We start from the raw sequence: 19,469 nt of genomic DNA, 5'->3' as shown, positions 1-19,469 counted from the left end.
CGAGCGCTCTACCACTTGAGCTACAGCGCCACTTCCTTGTTAAATTTTTTTTATTGTTGTTGCTCATGATATTACAGGGATCGTCTGCTTAAAATCTTGCAATAAAAAATAATATAAAAATTAATTTAAATACATGGTATATTCTTTAGACTTCTTGTAACACATTTGTTAAATTTTTTATTGTTGTTGCTCGTGATATTACAGTGATCTTCTGCTTAAAATCTTGTAATATCTGGGTGCCAGTGGTTCACACCTGTAATCCTAGCTACTCAGGAGGCTGAGATCTGAGGATTGTGGGTTCAAAGCCAGTTGGGGCAGGAAACTCTATGAGACTCTTATCTACAATTAACCATCAGAAAACCAGAAGTGGTGCTGTGGCTCAAGTGGTAGAACGCTAGCCTTGAGCTGAAGAGCTGAGGGACAGTGCCCAGGCCCAGAGTTCAAGCCCCACGACCGACTCCCCCCCAAAAAAAATTTTTGCAAATAGCTCTCTCTTTAAACTAGAATAATTTAGTGTCCTCAAAGTAGTCTCTCTGTTTTGTATAAGTTGGCCACCCTATTTGTCATCCTCATTCTCTTGTCACTCTCTACTTCTATTACTCAATTACAGTTATACTGCCTTCCTTGCTGTTCCTCAGATGTGCCTCCTTTACCACTTTTAATTCTAGTTCAGATGTTACCTTCTCAATGAGGCTTATACTAGCTTAATATTGCTCTTACTGAATTATTTATCTACTGCCATGCAACAGTTACCTTAAAGTATAGTAGCTTAGAACAGTGAGCATATTGTCTTGTACAGTTTGGGGGGAAAAGGAATCTAGGAGAAGTACAGTTGAGTGGTTCTGGATTGGGGACTCTCATAGGTTGTATCCTTCTCAAGGTTAGACTGGCGTAGGAAAAATCACTCTTATTTGTCACTCTTATTTGTTGTTGGCAGGCCTCTGTTCCTTGACACTTGAACTTTTCTGTAAGACAGCTGACAACCAGTAAATGACCTTAGAAAGAGAAGGAACCCAAGAATATCCCAGTCTTTTCATAATTTAATATTGGAAGTGATATAACAGAAGCTTTCCCATAATATTTCTGTTAGTTATGGTTCACTCTGGGGAGAAATTTAAGCCCTACCTCTTGAATAAAGTGTCAAAAGTTATGGACATATTTTTGAAGTGACTACAGTCGTTCCAGTCCCTTCTACACTGCCCCAGTTAGCCTTTTCCTATAACTTTTTATCTATTGACACATTAGGCAACTGACTAAATTCTCTAGTACGTTAGGCATTTGATTTATTTATTGTTTTTTATCTTCTCTCTATAGAACCTAAGCTTGATGAACTAAAGGATTTTTGTTTTTTCTCCTGAAGAACATAAAATTACTATGTACATGATAGCCAGTCAAAAATATTTGTTGAGCAACTAGTTTGTTAGTCTTCTGATATGAATACAAAACAGATTATTGAAGAGATTCACTTTTCTTAAACTCTGTTCTTTATTTTTGTCAGGACTGATGTTTGTGCTCAGGACCTCACTCTTGCTGGGCTTTTTCAATCAAGTATGGCACACTAACACTTTAGCCAAACCTTTACTCTGGCTTTTTCCTGATTAATTACAGATGGGCTTTTTCTGCCCAGGATGTCTTTGAACCAGGATTCTCAGATCTTAGCCTCCTAAATAGTTAGATTACAGGTATGGGCCACCAGCACCAAGCACATACTATATTGTTAATTTTCTCAAGAGATATTTCACTAAAGAATTTTGAGGAAGTGGCACTGTGGTTCAAGTGGTAGAGTACTAGACTTGAGCTGAAGAGCTCAGGGACAGTGCCCAGGCCCAGAGTTCAAGCCCCGTGACTGACAAAAAAAAGAATTTTGTGTATTATTATCTTTGACAACAGGCTTCTTTTTTGTGCATAGAAAAGTTTAATATAACACTTCCATACAAGATGAATGAGTTGCCTTACAAGTTGCCAACTGTACTTAAGTTTGATTCCAACTAGAACAAATAATAGACAAATAAGAGAGCTATTAATAATTTGATTAAACTGTACATTTATATTGTAAAAATTTGTTGTTAGCTCCTGTTCATAATGGCTGAATCCTGTAATCCTAGCTAATTAGGAGATGGATATCATGGCATCTATTCCAGGCCAACTTTGGCAAAAAGAAGTTTAAGAGACCAATGGCTAGACTTGGTGGTATATGCCTGTTATCCTAGCTATAAGAAAAGAACAGTGGCTAGCACCTGTCATCCCTAGCAATGTGAAAGCACAAATAGGAAGGTCACAGCCCAGGAAAGCCTAGGCATAAAAAGAGACCATATCTCCAACATAACCAACACAAAAAGAGGCTGGAGCTTGAGTGACAGAACATCTGTCTACCAAGCATGAGGCCCTGAGTTTAAGCCCCAGTACCACAAGAAAAGAATTACTTGGTAGTAAGTAATATGGTACTTGTTTTCCTTTATGACTAACAGATCTATTTTGCTACTTTTTAGCCAATTATTTTTTATCAATTATTTACTTGCTCAAGTAATGTAGTTGCTTGCCTGCTACGAAGGACTAAGACCTATATCAAAATACCCTACCTTTAAAATAAAGAGATTATTTCACTGGTTGTGTTTTGAGATTGGTGTCTTGCTATATTGTTCAAGCTGGTCTCAAACTCCAGAATTCAAGATAATCCTTCCACTTTAGGCTCCAGAGTAGCTGGGGCTACAGGAACATGCCATGGCGCTCAGCTTTCACTCAGAGGTAATTAGTTAATATTTCTTTACAGTGTAAGTCTCACATAAGGGCGGAAAACCTTTTATCTGCCAAGGGCCATTTGGAACATTATTTGAGGATCAAATAAAATTATCAATACAGACAGATGGCTGTAGGTGAAGCATATGAGAAGCACACATGTTTGTCTTATCATATACTAAGTGATTTCTTAGGCCTTGCACATCACAGGCCAGAGCTTCCCCACCCCAGACAGTAAATCACACCAGAAGAGAAAAAAGACAGTAACTTGTGGAGGTCAGGTATATTAAAACACATTGACGTAGGTTATTAAAACATTGACATTTACATTTCAAATTATATGAAAAATTGCAGATGTTTAGTTAGAGGCAAAAGTTTAGAAATTTAATTCTTTTTGCTTTGATGGTATGCTAGCTTAGCTATTTTATGATGGCATGTATTATTTTGTACTTCCAGAACTGCTTTCTCTAGCAGTCTTAACTGTATCTCCAAATCCAGAATCTCATGTTCACTAATGCCTACTTCTATTTGTACACAACAGAATTTCCTTTATGAAAAGGATACTTTTCTCTTTGAACTTAGTTCTGTTTTACTTGGTAAGAGAATTTTCTAAGATGGGTCATATCATGTTTTACCAGATTTTGAAATTTCTTTAGTTTGAATGTTTGTCAGCCTACTTTTCATTATAAGTGTGAAATTGTTCCCTTGAAGAATCTATATGTTTATACAGACTATTTACTTTTGAGTTCTGATTGAAAGCTAGATGCTGGTGGCTCATGCTGTAATACCAGCTACTGAGGAGGCCGAGTTCTAAGGATTATGGTTGAAAGCCTGCCTGAGCAGGGAAGTCTGTGAGATTCTCATCTCCAATTAACCACCAAAAATCTGTGACTTTTTGATGAACCAGAGGCTTGAACTCTGGGCCTGGGGTACTGTCCCTGAGCTGCTTTTGCTCAAGGCCAGTGTTCTACCACTTGAGCCACAGCACTACTTCCAGCTTATTTTTTTAGTAGTTTATTGGAGATAAGAGTCTCATGGAGTTTCCTGTGCAGGCTGGCTTTGATGTTATCTCTTGGAGTTTTCTGTGCAGGCTGGCTTTGAACTACAATCTTCAAATCTCAGCCTCCCAAGTAGCTAGGATTATAGGCATGAGCCACTGATGTCTGGAAGCTGTGACTTGAGCTATGGCTCAGTTAGTAGAATGCTAACCTTGACAGGAAAAGCTCAGGGACCACACACCCAGGCCCAGGCCCTGAGTTCAAGGAAAAGAAAAAGAAAAGAATATAGTTGAAGAGCTTTTTGAGGGTAAGGAAGGGGATGCTGGGAATGAAACCCAGCAAACTGTATGTGTTTCACAAGCATTCCATCCCAGAGCCACATCTGTAGTCCTGAAGAGCTTTTAATTATAAAGATGATGACTTAAAGGACTTGCTTCATATATATATATATATATATATATATATATATATATATATATATATATATATATATATATATATATATATATACACCTTTAAAGCAGGTAGTAAAGTTTATCTGCTTTGGCGTTGGATAGGGATTCATTTTATGACCTTGGGTAAATTAACACCCCTAATTTTCTTAATTGCAAATTTGACTTCATATCTATGAGACTGTTAGTGTGAGGATTGGAGTTAATGTATATAAAATACTTCAACACAATACCTATCATCCACAGAGCTCAGAATGACAAAGGGAAAAGAATATAGCTACCTCACCAAATTTGCCTCTTCAGAATAATATCTGTCTAGTAAGTTGATTATATTGCAGAATCTAGTCTTAAAAACAGAGAAAATGAAACTTCTTTTCTTCCTTTTAGATTCTTAGGAAACATTAAATCTTAGTTTCCTGCTTTTAATTTAAATTTGGAAAAGGCACCATATTTTTATTCTCTTAATATTAATGTCTCAATAATGGTTTTATCATTTAATCTTTATAATTTTACAAGGTAGGAACTATTATTACCTTTCATTTATGGACATTTTATCCACTTACTATCACTCAGCAGATAAGCAGAGTCAACTGAAACTCAGGAATGAAGTTTCAGAGAATGTACTCTTTCCCCCTTGGTTAGAAAGAAACTGTGTATGCCTTTTCTTACCTGATAGAGGTAACTGGATAATTCAGGTTTTGTAATGCAAACCATAATTCGATCACTATTATTAGATATATTCCCAAGATATAAATTAAATTGCTTTGTTTTAATATTTTACATTTTGAACTTATATTCAAGGAATTTGTGTGCGTGTGCATGTGTGTGTGTGTGTGTGTGTGTGTGTGTGTGCGTGCGTGCGCCCGTGCGCATGTGCATGATATATGCCTTCCTGTAGTGGTGTGTGAACTCAGGGTCTGGATGCTGTCTTTGAGCTATTTGGCTCAAGATTAGTGTTTTACCCTTGAACCACAGCTCCACTTTGAACTTTTTTACTTTGGTAGTTTTACTAGAGAGAAGAGTTTCATGGGTTTCCTGCCCAAGCCGGTTTCGAATAGTGATGCTCAGATCTTAGACTCCTGAGTATCTATGATTACAGACATGAGCCACCAGCACCCAGCTGGAAATTCATATTTTAATGAATCACATCTGAAATATTCATTTATTCTTTCTTCTGTCAAATATTCAATTAGTACTTTCTGCATGCAAGGCATTTCTTCTAGGTTTTTATCATTTTGGGGTGAATGCACAGATAGGTAGTTTTAATTTTGCCTTCAGTATTTGAAGGAAGCAATAAAAGGTATACTAAAGTACATTATTTTTATTATTAACCTATGCTTCTTTTCAAAACCATCTTTTGTTGCATAAGCAATTACAATGTTATTAAACCTTTCTATGCCTATATTTTGTTTTGAAGACAATGAAGCATTCAAATTAGAACCATATTAGGTAGAGACAGTAGGAAATGATGATGATCTAATTAATTATGTAAGAATTATTCTGCTTGGTAGAAGTAGCTTGTATAGTCTCTTAACTGAAGAGGTCATATCTAGATGGATCTGTGGGGAAAATAAAAAATAATGATTTCAGTGCAGTTTTCAGTATTAATTCTTTTACTGCTTATTTTGTTCTTCCTGTAGAAATGTTACTACTCTCAGTATAATATTTAATTTCTAATAGATAAAATTTTACTTATTCAACTTGATTTTCTCATGGCAAAAGATTTGTGGGTTCAATTCTAGTATGTGACCACTACAAGCTGTTTATTAACGTTTTGTTTTGGTTTACAGCTCAAAGTAATGGCACTCACCGAGTAGATGTAGAGGATGTACACCAGCACAAGGTATTATCTATGTTTACCAATAATGTGATTCTTATAGGAATAGAGCTACCGAACTGCTGTAGCATTTATTAGGAACAGTGTCTTCACCTTTGGTTTTAAGACACTTTGGAATAATTACATGAAAATGAGAAGATTCTAGGCTGTTAGTCTGAAAGGAATTGAGTAAATGTAGTATGTCTGGGGACAATAATATATTATTAACCATTTCCTTTCTTTTCTTCTCCATAAGTTTTATCAATCATGTCGAATTTCTTGGATTAAACATAATCTAAAAATCAAATATTTCAGTATATTGTTTCAAAATTTTACATGCCAGGCATTTACTTTTCATCTGGTATTTGAATGTGGTGAGAGGAAGCAGTGTTCCTATTTTACTTTTGCAGTAATAAACTTTCCATATAGACAAATTTAGGAGAGTATCTGTCTTCTAGCTTTTAAATCACTTGTTTTGTTGCACTGTTCTCCCAAACAGCAATGGAAGAAATTCTCTAGCTATTTAACATTGGGGAGAAGAATGTTTCTAAAGCATTTTTGAACAGTTTATAGTAAAGGAAACTGGTCTGATTGGCTAAAAAGCCTATAAAAAACTAAGTAGTTTAAAATTTGAAATTATATTTATTAAGTATAATATACTAGTATAGTATATATAATACATACTATATATAATATAGTACTAATGTACAAGTATTTTAAGTATGCAGCAGAAAATAAATATTAGTATACATACCTACTCTTAAGTCTATATTTGAGTTTCTTGTACATAGTCCACTCTTCTGAAATTCCAAATTGAATATATTCCAGCAGGTCCTGTGGCTAGACACAAATTATAAAATTAAATAGAATAACAAGTTGATATACTAAATATCAACATTAACTTGAGAATGTAAAAGCTTAAGTTGAAAATGAAAGCTAACTATATATTTTGTTTCTATAGAAACCAAAATTCAGTTCAAAAACTTGCTCTGAGTCAGTTTCTAATGAAAATTCAAACAGATATAAACCAGAACATGAAGAAGTCAATAAAGAAAGAAATGAGGGTTTACCTATAAGTAATGAAGATATATATGAACGTTTCACAAACAATTCTACAACCACAAACTTTGGCAGATCTAAACCTAAACAGTCCTCTGTTAACCAAATATACACTCGAGAATTAAGAAAGCGCAATATCAAAGATACCAGCACAAATGTGTCTAAAAATAAAGAAAGAAGAGACTTACATAACAAGACTCAAGCAGATGATGGGGACTACAATTCAAGACAAGCAATTGCTGTTACTTCTTCCAGTATAATAAACAAATCAGTTAGTCACCAGCAGCATGTTCTCCAAACCTTTAATGATTTTCCACAAGATTCCTGTGAACTTTTCAGCCCAACTTTGTCAAGTCTGAAAAGTGGATTAGTCAGCAATACTGAGGCTTGTTCAGCTTCCAAAGAGACACATACTTACAATCTGGATTTATCAAGTAGTCAAGAAATGAAATTTTTAGAATTAGAATCCATAGAGCAAACTGAAGCTGTTTCAGGACTTCCATCACATAAAGAAATCAAGTTACCATTTGTTACTACAGATCAGCAGATTCATACTCACCAAAAACAACACAGTAGCCCATACAAATCTCAGGAAAATAGTAACTCAGTTCAGAAAAATAATAGCTTTAATAAATGGGAAAACTCTTTCTTGTCCTTCGTAAAGGCACATTTTGATAGTGATGATAGTGATAGCAGTATCTCTGAGAAAATTGTAACATCTAAAAAAGTAGAATATAAAAACCACCATAATTACGAAGAAACTATAACAAATAGTGAAGAAATGGATTCTCAACCATTTTTACCTTCTGAGGGCCATGTTTCACAGGAAAATGAGTTAAAAGCAGGAAGCCTAACCACACTGTCACAACAGGAAGCTGTTAATTTCTGTGATTCAGATGACACAGTTATTTCTGAACAATATGTTGTAAATTATGAACAACAACTTTATGGGATTTCTTTTGATCACTCATATTGCAATCGGGAGCCAATTTCCATGGCTTGTACAAGAATGCCTTCCACACTTGAAGTTTCAAATTTTACTTGTCACTTGGAGCAAGTCAAAAAGCCTCAGGATGCTAGCTCCGGAGAATCAACTCCTTCAATGAGTCAAATAGATGCACAGAATGTGGAAAAGCCATGTGTGGAAGAGAATCAAGACGCAGAACCAAATTTTCTCAGTAATCAAACAGATACACATGTGGTAAAGGTATGTATGGAAGAGAAACAAGATACTAAAAGGAATTACAATAACAAAGACCAAAATACAAGTTCTTCGACTAGGTTTTTTCCCATAGTTGTTGATTCTGAGGCAATGGAAACAAGTGCAGTTGAAAAAAGGAGACAAGACCTTCCAGAAAAGGAGCCAATGAATAACACAGACTTCCATTCCATTGACAATATGAATAATGAATTGACTAATACCTCACAATGTAATCAAAAAGAAGAAAAGGAAATTTCTCATAAACCAGGTATTAGTAGTATTGTTCATTTTATACACCTTTCATATAGACTTACTACATTTTATAGAAATGTTCAACTTAACCAGTGTTCAGTCTGACAAGAATGAGGCAAAGTGAATCATGATTGGGGATGCTGCAAAGCCTAGGGGTAAAATAAAAATATTTGCTTTGAAAGTCATATTGTTATTGTCAAAGATAGTTGCTAAACTGTTAGTAACAAAACTAATGAATCATGTCTATTGATTTTTATTTCTTTATATTGTCCACTTATTTAGTGTCAAGTGACCTTATATCATCTCATAGCAAGAAATTGTTGGCTAAATTGATTTCAACTTATTCATTGTATTCTCACCAGAATTTTAACCAAAAAACTTCATGTTTATTATATAAGAATCACATTAAAGACTTCCATTCTTTTAAACAGTTCAGCTTGAAACAGAAACTCTAAAAAATATGCATATTCTTTTATTTTATATAACCTGTAAGCACCACAACACTGATACTGTATGTTTGTACTTGAGTTAACAAATTATGAGGCAGAAAAAGAAAAAAATGGATTCAGATATCCACAGGCTTCTTAATACCCCCAAAACAAAAAAAGGACACAATTTTAGAAAACAACAAAGTTTCTTGAAATCTACCTGCATCCAAGATTTGTATAAATTATTTAAGCAAAAATTTTGTAAACAAGTCTAGTGATCAGTGCCACAAAAGAATGTCTAAACCTTAAGTTAAACTGTTCATTTTAAGAATAAATTTAACTATAGTTAAAGGACCACTGAGAGATGAGTATAGAAATGAAGGTGAGGGTGGGAAGTTCGTTCAGTGGTAGAGCGCTTGCCTTGCATGCATGAGGCCCTGGGTTCAATTCCTCAGCACCACATAAGCAGAAAAAAAAGCCAGAAGTGGTACTGTGGCTCAAGTGGTAGAGTGCTAGCCTTGAGCTGAAGAGCTGAGGGACAGCGCCCAGGCCCAGAATTCAGGCCCCATGACCAGACTAAAAAAAAGAAAAAAGAAATGAAGGTGAGATTCTCTGTTCTTAATAATTTCTTATCAAGTGTTTTGTTAACCACCTTCTTTAATGAATGCAAAGTAATGTGTTTAGACATGCTATAATTTCTTCACAAGTTATGCTTTAAAACAATATTGACATTGTTAATGTTAATATTAATTTAGTGTGATGCATTCTGCTTAGAATACATTTTGAGAAAGTTGTCACATATTTTCTAAGATTCTTTATAATAATTAGCTCTTGGCAAAAAAAGCCTCATTTTGGTTGCTAAATTTACAGACATAGAAACAGCCAGAATTGATAGGAGGTCTGTGAAAGGGAAAAGTCAACTTCATTTGGCTGCCAGAAGAGGAAATTTGTCCTATGTGAAAGCTCTGATAGAATCTGGAATGGATGTGAATGTAAAAGATAATGAAGGTTTGGATCATTTTAACTTAAGTTTTTACAATTTTGAATTCCCTGAAATACTTTTTCTTTTCTCTCACAATCTTTTTATTATATATATATGTGTGTATATATATACATACATATACATACTTTTTTACATCAGTCATGGTGCTTGATCTGGAGTCCTGGACTTTGTCCTTGAGATTTTGTGCTTAAAAGTGATCTACCACTTGAGTCAGGGCTCTACTTCCAGTTTTGGAGTAGTTATTGGAAATAAGAATCTCTGACTTTTTTGTCCAGTCGGCCTTCAGACCTTGATCCTCAGATCTCAGCTTCCTTAGTAGCTAGGATTACAGATGTGAGTCGCCAATGCCCAGCTATATATTTTTTCTTAGCATAGGATGATTTATTATTGTTAAAATAACTTTCTCTCTTGAAACAGTTTTTTACTTTCAGTTGAGAGCACTTTCATAGGTGAGTAAAGTAAGTTAAAATCTTTTTCTTAGGAGCCTTTATTTCATTCTTTAATTTTGAAAATAATGCACAATGTTCCCATTTTCATGTACCTTCTCCTTGCTCCATTTTAGTATTTCTTTTCCCTCCTTTTAAATTCTCAGCTTCTGTTTTAAAAAATTGATCCTCTGGCATTTTGCTTATGCAAAAGAATCTTGTATTAAGAATTCCAGAGGGAAAACTCGAAGGTTGATTGAATCAGATGTCATTTTAAAGAAAAATATAGCAATGCAAAACTACAAATATAAACTTCAAACATTTAAAAAGTCAGAAAAGATTAGCATTTACTGTAGTTCCATTATATTTTACATTCTGTGACTCTTCTGTATTGACAGTTGTAACAACAACATTGTAATGTTTTAAAAATGAGAGTCACACATTTCTTTTCTATTTGATGCAATTTATTAGTTGCCAAATGTTTCTTTTGGTTTTCACATCAGCAAGAATAACAGCAGGATGATTTAGCTTATTCAGTTGGGATTCAACTTTATAAAAGTGGCTGGGTACACATGCCTGTAATCCTAGCTACTCAGGAGGCTGAGATCTGAGGATCACCATTTAAAGCCAGCCAGGGCAGGAAAGTCCATGAGACTCTTATCTCCAATAAACCACTAGAAAACCAGAAGTGGTGCTGTAGCTCAAGTGGTAGAGCGCTCGCCTTGAGCTGAAGAGTGCAGGGACAGCGCCCAGGCCCAGAGTTCAAGCCCCATGATGGACAAAAATAAAGTGGTTCTTTAATTCCTGATTACTAAGCATCCTTAAGCATATCCCCATCATTATTCACTTTGGGAGAGTCACACATTTTAAGGCCATTGTTTCCATGTTATTTCTTGTCCGCTACTTAGAATATAGACATATGTATTTATATAGATGTTAACTTCAATAATGTAAAAATTGTGTTAACAAAAATTCTACATGAATGCTGATTGATTGAGAGCAGTGTTAATTTTTTCCTCCCCCCGCCCCCGTTTAGGTTGGACACCACTTCATGAAGCATCTAATAAGGGATGTAAGGATATAATTATAGAATTATTAAAAGCTGGTGCTAATGTAAATTGTGAAAATATAAATGGAATTTTGCCCTTACATGATGCTGTAGCAGGCAATCACTTAAAGGTACGGTTTATATGAGATTGGGTTCTAATTATGTTTCTTGGGAAAATGAGTGAAGAAAATGGAGATATTTTAAAGTAGTTGATTAATAAGTCAACAAATGATTCTATTAACTTATTTATTTATTTATTTATTTATTGCCAGTCATGGGGCTTAAACTCAGGGCCGGGGTGCTGTCTTTGAGCTTTTGTTCTAGGCTAGTGTTCTACCATTTCAGCCACAGCTCCACTTCTGGCTTTTTTGGTAGTAAATTACAGATAAGAGTCTTAAGGACTTTCCTGCCCAGGCTAGCTGTGAACTGCTATCCTCACATCTCAACCTCCTGAATAGCTAGGATTACAAGCGTAAGCTACCAATAGTAGGCTCAACAAATGATTTTAAAACTTCGACTTTAAAATGAAGATACCATATTGTATATATATTCAAAAAATGATATATTTTCATGAATTATTTTTCTATTTTCTATCACATAATTTAAGTCAGAAGAAAACACATTCTATAAATCTGATATATTTCATCTTAGTTGTATAAAATTATTTGCTGTTCTGCATAAGAATCCAGTTATAGTCACGATATATGTGACAGATGGTTTTAGATTTGAATTTTAACACAGAGTTTTGCTATATAGCCCAGGTTGGCCTCTAATTTAAGATCCTCCTACCTTAGCTAGGATTACAGTTGTGCATCACCAAACCTGGCCTGAGTATCTTTCTTTTAACTTAGAAGTTCTCAGTGGGCTTGAGATAGTTCTTTTTCTTTATTAAGCAATCATAAAATCTTACAAGATAAGATAACTAGGGTCATTATTTCAGTGACACTGAAATTCAAATCTGGACCTAAAACTCCTAAAACTATTAAACTCGTCTTTTTGTTTGCCAAATTTAGGGAGAAAACTTACTTCTATCAATAGGCAGCATAGGCTCAGTGGTAATTACTTTTAGAAAAATAGTTAAGGAAACTACTACCATTAACAGCAATTTAAAACAAGATATGGTTATGTAAATTTTTCTTGTTTCCTTCTATGTACCTGTATCTTTCCTTCTGTATTTTTGATAGCTTAGTTACTTTTATTTAATTTTGTGAGAATATTCTACTACTTTCATCCTAAGTGTAACTATATGAAAGAATAATGTTATTGAGCTTATAATTTATAGAGAAAAGAGACATGAATTAATGACTAAGAACAAGACCAAAATGGATAGGCTTAATGTTCATTGTGGCTCATTTGACCAAAATAAATCCATTACTTTAAGATATTTAAAGTGAAGGGAAAATAGATACGTTTTCCAAGGTTGTGTGGTCCCTGCAAATGAAAAAAAAAGCAAACAGAAATAATCATTGAAGAGATAATCTACTAACTATGTATACAGAGAAAATGCCAGTTAATATAAAGCTACTTAAACAAAGGTCAAAATGTCATAGTTGTTAAAATCAGACCTTTTCACTTATCCTGAAAATTGTTTATTTTAAGGATAAATATTCTATAATTTAAATGAAGGTGATAAATGATACATATTTTAAATGAAGGAGGAAGAGAAAGTTATTGATTGATAGGTAAAAGAGATGCCGTGGGCTGGGAAGGTGGCTTAATGATAGAGTGCTTACCTCACATGCATGAGGCTCTGGGTTCAATTCCTCAGCACCACATAAGCAGAAAAAGCCAGAAGTGGTGCTTTGGCTCAAGTGGTAGAGCGCTATCCTTGAACTAAAGAGCTGAGGGACAGTGCTCAGGCCCAGAGTTCAAACCCCATGACTGGCAAAGAGAGTGAGAGAGAGAGAGAGAAAATGTCATACAAGTTAGCAAGGAGAGATATTCAATTGGGCACAGTCTTATAAATGATCTTTTTGTCTTGTTTTGTTTTGCATTGCTTTGCTTTGTTTTATGTTTCTTTGTGTTTTATTTTGAGACAGGGTCTCTATGTAGCTCAAGTTGGTCTCAAATAATGTGATTTTTCTTTCTCAGCCTCCTAAGTGCAAGGATTACAAGTGTGTACCACCCCTCTGGTGTAAGCGGTCTTAATTAGTGAAAATTTACCTATTTTTGAAGGCTTAGTCTTCCACCACAGCATTGTTGTATTTTCAGGGAACTGAGAAAATAATTACTTAGCTATACAGTATTTTTTTGTAAAAATATATGTGATGAGTACAAAACTACAAGAGATAACAAAAGGAGAACTTACTCGGGAATAAAATACTGAAACATTATTAGACAACTTGGATTCAAGACCTAGCTCTGCTATGTTTATGTCTTTTTCTCTGAAATGAAGAATTTAGTCTTGAGCTGAGTTACACTGTCTCATAAGCCACTAGATACATGTGGCTGTTTTAAATTTAGATTACTTTAAATTAATTAAAAATCAGTTCTTTGGTGCAGTAGCTACATTTCAAGTGATTACCACCTACATGTCTTGACCAATAGCTGAATTAAACAATATAGATTATAGCATTTCCATCATCAAAGAAATCTCCATGGGACAGCTCTGATCTAGGATAAGTGTTGGTAGTATTTTCTGTAAAAGGATAGTTTTAAACACTTCAGGTATTCTGAGTCTGTGACATAGAATCTGTTGTAGCTACTGACTGTTATTATAATGTATAAATAGTGCTAGACAATACGTAAATCAGTGTCACTATGCTATTAAAAAAAAAGTTCATTTAAAAGATCAGACAGCAGGCTGAATTCAGCTCATGAGCTCTACTTTTCTGATCTTTGATATACAGGTTCACTTATTTCCCAATATGTGTAAATGGTGATGTAATCAAAGCTTGCTTTTGGAATAACTTTTCATATCTGCCTTTATTTTCATTTATAATTTTGTTTCTGGCTATATAGGTGGTCAAATCATGCATGGTAGACAAGTATTCCTGAGTTTCATCCCCAGTCCTTTATTACATTTATGTGTTTGTTTTTTGTTTGTGCTGACCTTGAACTCAAGATTCTCCTGTGTTCATATCCTGAGCACTCTAGGTTAAAGGCTTCCACAACGATTCCCAGATTGTTTATTATGTTTACTTTAAGGATAAACATTCTATATTTTAAATGAAGGTGATATATGATGTATATTTTAAATGAGGGTATCTCTCTATATATATGTATGTATATTTTTTTGGTGGTTCTGAGGTTTGAACTCAGGTGTCTCACTCCTGCTAAGCAGACACTCTTACTGCTGAGCCAACCTCCAGCCCTGATTTCGCTTTTATGTAGTATTATTTATGGCAATACTAGAGTTTAAACTTGGCCTTACATTCACTTGACTTGCCTATTCAGCTTGCTTGCTTAGGTGGTGCTTAGCTGGTACCACCACTTGAACCATGCCTCTGGAATGATTTTATGATGATTGTTTTAAAGATAAAGTGAATCTTAGATTTTTCTGCCCAGGTTGGCTTTAAACAATGATTCTCCAGCCTCCTAAGTAGCTAGAATTACAAGCATGAGCCACTGGCTCCCAGGCTTTACTTGTTAATTTTGAGAGAGTCTTGCTTCCTGCCCAGAGTAAAACCTGGGTAATATCTACCAGTTATGCTTCCTGGTAGCTAGGATAATAATAATTGTAATTCTCTTTAACATTGATATGTTGCCAATATTTTCTTATTTATTAACTTTTAAAATCTGTTTAAATTAATATTTTATTATCGTAAAGTAGTTGTATAGAGGGATTACCATTCAACATGTCAGTTAAGGAGTACAGTGCATCTTGATCAATGTCATCCATCCTTTTATCATTCTTCTCCATCTTCCCAACCTCACTCATCCTTTGATTTTATTAACTTTTATCATCTTGTTTTCCAGCCCATTTTCTATCATTTTATTTCTGACTTACTTTCAGCCCTCTGTCCCTATTTCTTCATCTGGAAATAGAATAGAATAGTTGAAACCCTAGAATTCTACATTCAGCAAAAATAATTTCAAAATAAAGGATATGGATAAATTTGGATCCTCAAGCATTGCTGGTAGGAAACATTTTAGCAGTTCTTCAAATATTTAAAAATAGAGTTACCATATAAACTATCAGTTGTACTCCTAGGTATATCTTCAAGAAAATAGCAAACATGTTCATATAAAAACTCATATATGAATTTCATGGTATCATATTCATAATAGCCAGAAAGTAGAAACAATCAAAATTTCTATCAGTTGATGAACATATAAATAAAATGTGATATATTTAATTGGGATATTATTAAGCCATAAAAATAAAGTATTGATATATTCTACAGTATATAATAACCTTATAATTATTGTGCTAAGTAAGAGAAACCAGACATAAAAGTTCATGAATTACATATTTCTACTCAAATGAAATGTCCACAATAAGCAAATCCATACAATCATGATAGGATAGTGGCTGCAGGAGCTAGAAAGCGGATATGAGGAATGACCGTTAGTGGAAACGGACTCTCTTTTTGGTTGAGATACTTTCAGGAATTGCAAAGTGGTAGTAGTTTTACAATCTTGTGAACATACCTCATTGCAGTGAAGGAATTATATTATATTTTATGTAATTGTGTCTTGGGTTTCTATTATGAGGGCTAGTGAGGCCAAATCAATTGATTAGTTTACAGTTGGTGTACTAAAATCTAAATTAAAATTGTTCTTTTATGTAATTTGAAAACAATTTTTGATAACTTCTAGTTCTTTGTATTGGTGTGTTGATGTGAAATATGCATCTAGAGATAGCCTTGAAACACTACCTACATTGTAGGCAGCTGAGATACTACTACAACATGGAGCAGACCCTAATAAAAGAGATCAAAAAGAGAAGACTGCTTTTGATGAAGCAGATAATGAAAAAATGAAAGAGTTGCTGAAATCTTACGATGTTATTGAGACCAATGATAGAAATGAGAGTAGTGCTATGGTCACTGGTATGTATATCAATCTTGCTTGATATTTTACACAAGTGTATACCTCTGCTTAGGAAATTAAATCTTCACATATATAGCATCAGTTGCCTCATAGCTGGAGATTGAGTTTTTATGTCCATTAAAGCTCTTTTAAAGAAATTAACATGTTCAAATTTGGTTTAATTTATAGATAACATGATCCTAATAGTTTTCTATTATTGCCTGCTTGCCTTTCTCCCTTCCTTCCTTCATTCTTTCCTTCACTCCACTTTCCCTTTTCCCTTTCACTTCCTTTCCTCCCTTTTCTTCCTTCCTGCCATTGGGTTTGAGATAGAGATAGAATTGAAACCAAGCAGATTAGTTTACATTTATTAAGAATTGAAAAGATAACATTATACTAAAGTCTTTGTAACTAAGATCTTTAAAATTTCATACTAATTCATATTTAATAATTCATTAATTAGATTCATGCCATCTTTTCAACAGTATATTTGTATATATATGTATAATACATACTATACAATAATTTATGGAGTAGATAGCTAGGCAAAAATGTATTAATCATTTTATAAATAATTTGCATTTCATGAAGTGCTTAAGGAAAGAATTGTTCTTCCTTTCTCCTCATCTTGAATCTTGAATTACAGAAGAAACTCAGACATATCTACTGTTGCTATGATGTTAGGATAAGAACTTCTATCTTATACTTTTCCCCTAGTCTACCACCCTCCTCACCAACCACTGATTTTCAGGAAACAAATTACTGGTAGATATGATTGGTCAGAACCAAGGATATTTACTGTATAATATATTAAGTTCAAGAGTACTTTTTTCCTTTTTTCACAACCTTCTATCATATGGTAAATATCCAGATCCATTTCTTTCTTCCTCTCTCCAACCACACCTTGAAAGCTCAAGTTCCATGATGTAGCTGAGCACAGCTGGCTACAAAACGTTGCATTTTGAGTTATTGGGATTCTGTTATAAAGTACTATTATCTATTCCCATATTTTGATTGTGTCTTAGGTATCAACAATTAAGAACTCGACAGAACAATGAATTACAGTTATAGTGGTAAAAGGCTTGGACTTGAAGTCAGATAAGATCTAGTTTCAATACTAAGACGGTATAACATTCAGTATTTTCGTGAACTTGTCTGAAGTATTACTTTCTTCTGAAAAATGAACTACCTACCTGGAAGGGTTCAAATGAAGATTAAATATGATGATTTCCTAGAAGTGTTTGCCATCTACCATATGGAAAAAGCTCAATAAATGTTATCACGATAACAATAATGAGTTGATACCTAACATTGACACATTATAATGTAGAATTAATTTGTCCTTCATATCACTGTCACCATTGTAACTGAACAAATGACGCTCAAATTTTAAATTCTTTTTTTTCTAACTTAATTTTTTAAAGTAAAAACTCCTGCAGTTCCGTTAAAAAGATGTAGACAGTATTTTTGTGATAATGACAAAACTTTTGAGCCACCTTCCTCTTCACACCAAGCAAAAAGAAGAGAAAGTCTTCCTATGGTGAGTGAAAATGAAATTCTTCCATTCTTCACCCTAGAAAATGCCATTCTGTGAGCCAGCCAGTTCAAGGAATGTTGACTATCGACAACATTCTTTCCATTTTAAAGACACATTGGTTGGAAAAAATATTGTCATAGAAAGTAAGGTAGTATACTTGAAAAGGAGCCAGGAAGATGGGCTATATGGTTTACTCAGTCGAGTTCATCGAACACAGCACAATAGATTAGCTGCTGTCCTTTTCACTTGAATTGTATGGCCACTCTAATCCTACAGACACTGCTACAGTCATAGTATATCTTCACTCACTCAGTCCCCATACTCTCTAGGATATATACTACATGAAAAAGACTGTGGAAGGGAGGGAGCCAGGGAGAAGGGGCTGTGGCCATACACCAGAGAGACTGCTGTGGTGGCTGTACTAGCTGTGGAACTGGCAAGAAACTGCTAATGTTCCCTCTGGAATCAATGTAGAGTTGTATTAATAGAGAGGAGAAAACCTGTGGTAACTATGTAGGCCTTAATGCCATGTCTGTAAATTAATATCTTCTGATGGTCATGAATTCATTGTAAAAAGAGATGCACTAATATCAGGAATAATAAAAGCCATGTTGAGTGGCCCAGGTCAGTTTGCTGAGAATGAAACCAGTGGGGTCAATTTCATAGAGCTCCCTAGGCATGTGCTAAAAAAAAAAAAAAAAGCATGCAAGGTTCTTTACACTAACAGCTCCACCAAGATTCCTGAATTCTCAATTATACTCAAAATTGCACTGGAAATGCTGATGGCTGAAGACTTCCTAGATTGCTAAAGAAAATAAATTATAGTAAATGTTCGGTATTTAATACCTGTAGTTCAGTTAGTAATTTATTCACATTTAGATGTTGCCCGTATGCAATTGAACTATAAAAGTAGATTTTCTTCTGCTCTTTTGCATAGCATTCAGAATTGAAATTTGTTTGTTATATTTACAAGTTAAGGATGTTTTCACAAACTAAGAAATAAACAATGTCAGTTCAAATGAAAGAAAAAAAAGACTGTGCAGACAGAGCAAAACAGTTAAGCTACCTAGGTTAGCTATTCTGGACCCAATAAACTGTAGTGGTAGAGTTTGCTGTGATACTCATCATATGAAGGGAAATATTTGCAAAAATAACCGTATAGTTGTTTAGTAAGTTATATATTATTTGATAAGATGGATAGTCTTAGTCTGACAAATACACAAAGTTTGTTAGGCACAAACTTAAACAAGCCAGATAGTATCCTCAAGAGGAGAAAATGTTGGTAGGGTTAGGTGTTGAACTCAGGGCCTTGTGCTTATTAGGCTGCTGTTCTAACACTTGAGCCATATCCCCATCCATTTTTATTTATTTATTTTCAAATAGGTCCTAACTTTTCTCATGCAGGCAGGTCTGAATTGCAGTCTTCAACTTTATACCTCTTCACATAGCTGCGGATTTTGTGTGTGTGTGTGTGTGTATGTGTGTGTGTGTGTGTGTTTTTAATATAGAGTCTTGTGACCCTTTTGCTATTTGGCCTCAA

General features: G+C 34.3%; 1 protein-coding gene, 1 long non-coding RNA gene and 1 pseudogene across 2 annotated transcripts in view; 2 read left to right on the top strand and 1 right to left on the bottom strand.

Moving 5' to 3' along the window:
- Ankrd31 (ankyrin repeat domain 31) overlaps positions 1–19,469 on the top strand; it is a 112,199-nt gene that overhangs the window by 50,225 nt on the left and 42,505 nt on the right. The window contains exons 13-18 of the mRNA XM_042690960.1: positions 5,977–6,029; positions 6,964–8,536; positions 9,813–9,950; positions 11,407–11,549; positions 16,250–16,412; positions 17,817–17,932. Coding sequence (XP_042546894.1) covers positions 5,977–6,029; positions 6,964–8,536; positions 9,813–9,950; positions 11,407–11,549; positions 16,250–16,412; positions 17,817–17,932 — 2,186 coding nt within the window. The remainder of the gene's footprint in view (positions 1–5,976; positions 6,030–6,963; positions 8,537–9,812; positions 9,951–11,406; positions 11,550–16,249; positions 16,413–17,816; positions 17,933–19,469) is intronic.
- Positions 5,308–7,931, bottom strand: LOC122117256. The gene is made up of 4 exons (XR_006149112.1): positions 7,865–7,931; positions 7,621–7,780; positions 6,757–6,842; positions 5,308–5,745 (listed from the first exon to the last, which is right to left on the bottom strand). It is a non-coding gene; the product is annotated as an uncharacterized LOC122117256 (long non-coding RNA).
- Positions 17,973–18,738, top strand: LOC122117285 (annotated as a pseudogene).

This window comes from Dipodomys spectabilis, unplaced genomic scaffold (assembly GCF_019054845.1).
Source record: "Dipodomys spectabilis isolate Male_0828 unplaced genomic scaffold, ASM1905484v1 ptg000140l, whole genome shotgun sequence".
In the NCBI taxonomy this organism is placed as follows: Eukaryota; Metazoa; Chordata; class Mammalia; order Rodentia; family Heteromyidae; genus Dipodomys; species Dipodomys spectabilis.
The sequence above is the reverse complement of the archived record's forward strand: the minus strand, read 5'-3'. Positions and strand labels throughout refer to the sequence as shown.